The following is a 1,464-nucleotide window of genomic DNA, read 5'->3' as shown; positions in this document are numbered from 1 at the left end:
GTAACACAACGCGGTCTTGAGGCGTTTGTTAACCTGCCGGTCTGTTTTTCTCTTGGAAGCAAATTATTTGCGAGGCTGCTCGAGGTGGGTGAGGAGAATGACATTATTTTTCGACTATTGAAGTACCGGAGAGTGTTAATTCCGGAAATTTTGGAGCGGTGCACTCTGCTCGCATTTCTGAGTAGAGACTTTGTGGAAAATATAGTGCCAGGCCTCAACGAGTTGCCTCCACCAGGACGTCGTCGGCAACAGAGATGTGTGCAGCAATCGAACCCCGAAAAGCATCCAAGCAGACCCGTTGGATTAATGGCGCTGGGGCACACTCCTCTGATGTTGGATGCACAATGCGGGGTGATATACGTACCGGAGAGCAGAATCTTTCCGCTTGTGGGGATGGTTTTTTCTTCGTTGGTGCACCGCAGAGGACGATGGTTGCGGTGCAGGTGAGACGACGAGGGCTGAGCATGGCACCAGAACCAGCACGGTGAGGCGGTTCAACAGTCTTCTACGGAGTTATTTTAATGGTTGGGAAACGCTTGCGGAAGACTTGTCGTGGGAGATGATTTACGTGCAGCATGAGGACAGTACGGCAATAAACGCGTGGCAGGGGTGTGTTGTCGTCGCGCACACAAATGTGGCGGGCCGCAATGAGCGTGAGGATCCTCAGGCCATTGCGGCATTTTGGAATCAGCGGGTGCGTCAGTGCCAGGTGGCGGTGCTAGCTGAAAATTTCAGAAGTGAACGACAAACCCAACGTGGGCGACAACCAGAGGGACAAGGAAAAGGAGGAGGGGAACAAGCAGCTTGAGTTTACTGGTGACGTATTTTAGGGAGTATGATATATTGCTAAGTGTGTTTGTGTGTGGGTAGGAGGCGTTCTTAGGGACTCGGTCTGCCGTGCGCCAAATGATTATCGTGGCCAGCGCTACCATAGCAGCACCTTTTGTGGTTGTGAGAAAAATTGCGTGGGGAATGATGGCGCCTTGTGGGTGCACGCCAGCAGTATTCCATTGGTGATGTCTCCTCGCTGTTGCCAGTTTGTTTCTGCAGAGAGTTTGGGCGAGAGGGTAAGTTTTGCATGCTGAGTGGGTTCACAGGCAGCAAAGCAAATGCGGCGGCCACCACAGCCCAGAGGTCAGGGGCAAACCGAATTATTGTGATTGCTTTTGTGTGTTGGCGTGATGTTTTTCCTTTTTTTTTTTTGGGTGCCATCGTTTTTGGTTGGCGTGCAGCTCCAATGGGGGGTGCCGCATGCACCGCTGAGAGCCTCGAGCAAACGCAGTTGGCGTCTCTCTTTTTGTTGGTTTGCCGTCCTGGGCGCATGCGCCTGTTCCGTCTTGTTCAAGTTGCACGCACTGATCGGGCAGTCTGAGACCACGGCTGCGCTGGCGTCGCCCTCGCTTGCAAGCGGAACGAGGCGTGGAAGAAATGGTGCTGCATGCGTCTTTTTTTATTATTATTATT

General features: G+C 52.5%; 1 protein-coding gene and 1 pseudogene across 1 annotated transcript in view; both read left to right on the top strand.

Moving 5' to 3' along the window:
• The first annotated feature begins 9 nt into the window (after positions 1 to 9).
• TraAM80_03414 (retrotransposon hot spot (RHS) protein) lies at positions 10 to 798 on the top strand (annotated as a pseudogene).
• A 640-nt stretch (positions 799 to 1,438) lies between these two features.
• The window catches only part of TraAM80_03413 (retrotransposon hot spot (RHS) protein), a gene marked incomplete at both ends in the record, with an annotated part of 324 nt that continues 298 nt past the window's right edge, over positions 1,439 to 1,464 (top strand). Inside the window, one exon of the mRNA XM_029380386.1 lies at positions 1,439 to 1,464. This exon is cut by the window's right edge and continues 298 nt beyond it. Within this exon, the coding sequence (XP_029239823.1) occupies positions 1,439 to 1,464 (26 nt within the window).

Source organism: Trypanosoma rangeli, assembly GCF_003719475.1.
Source record: "Trypanosoma rangeli strain AM80 chromosome Unknown Tra_15.4_contig_00089, whole genome shotgun sequence".
In the NCBI taxonomy this organism is placed as follows: domain Eukaryota; phylum Euglenozoa; class Kinetoplastea; order Trypanosomatida; family Trypanosomatidae; genus Trypanosoma; species Trypanosoma rangeli.
Note: the sequence above shows the minus strand (reverse complement) of the source record. Positions and strands in the feature narration are given on the sequence as shown.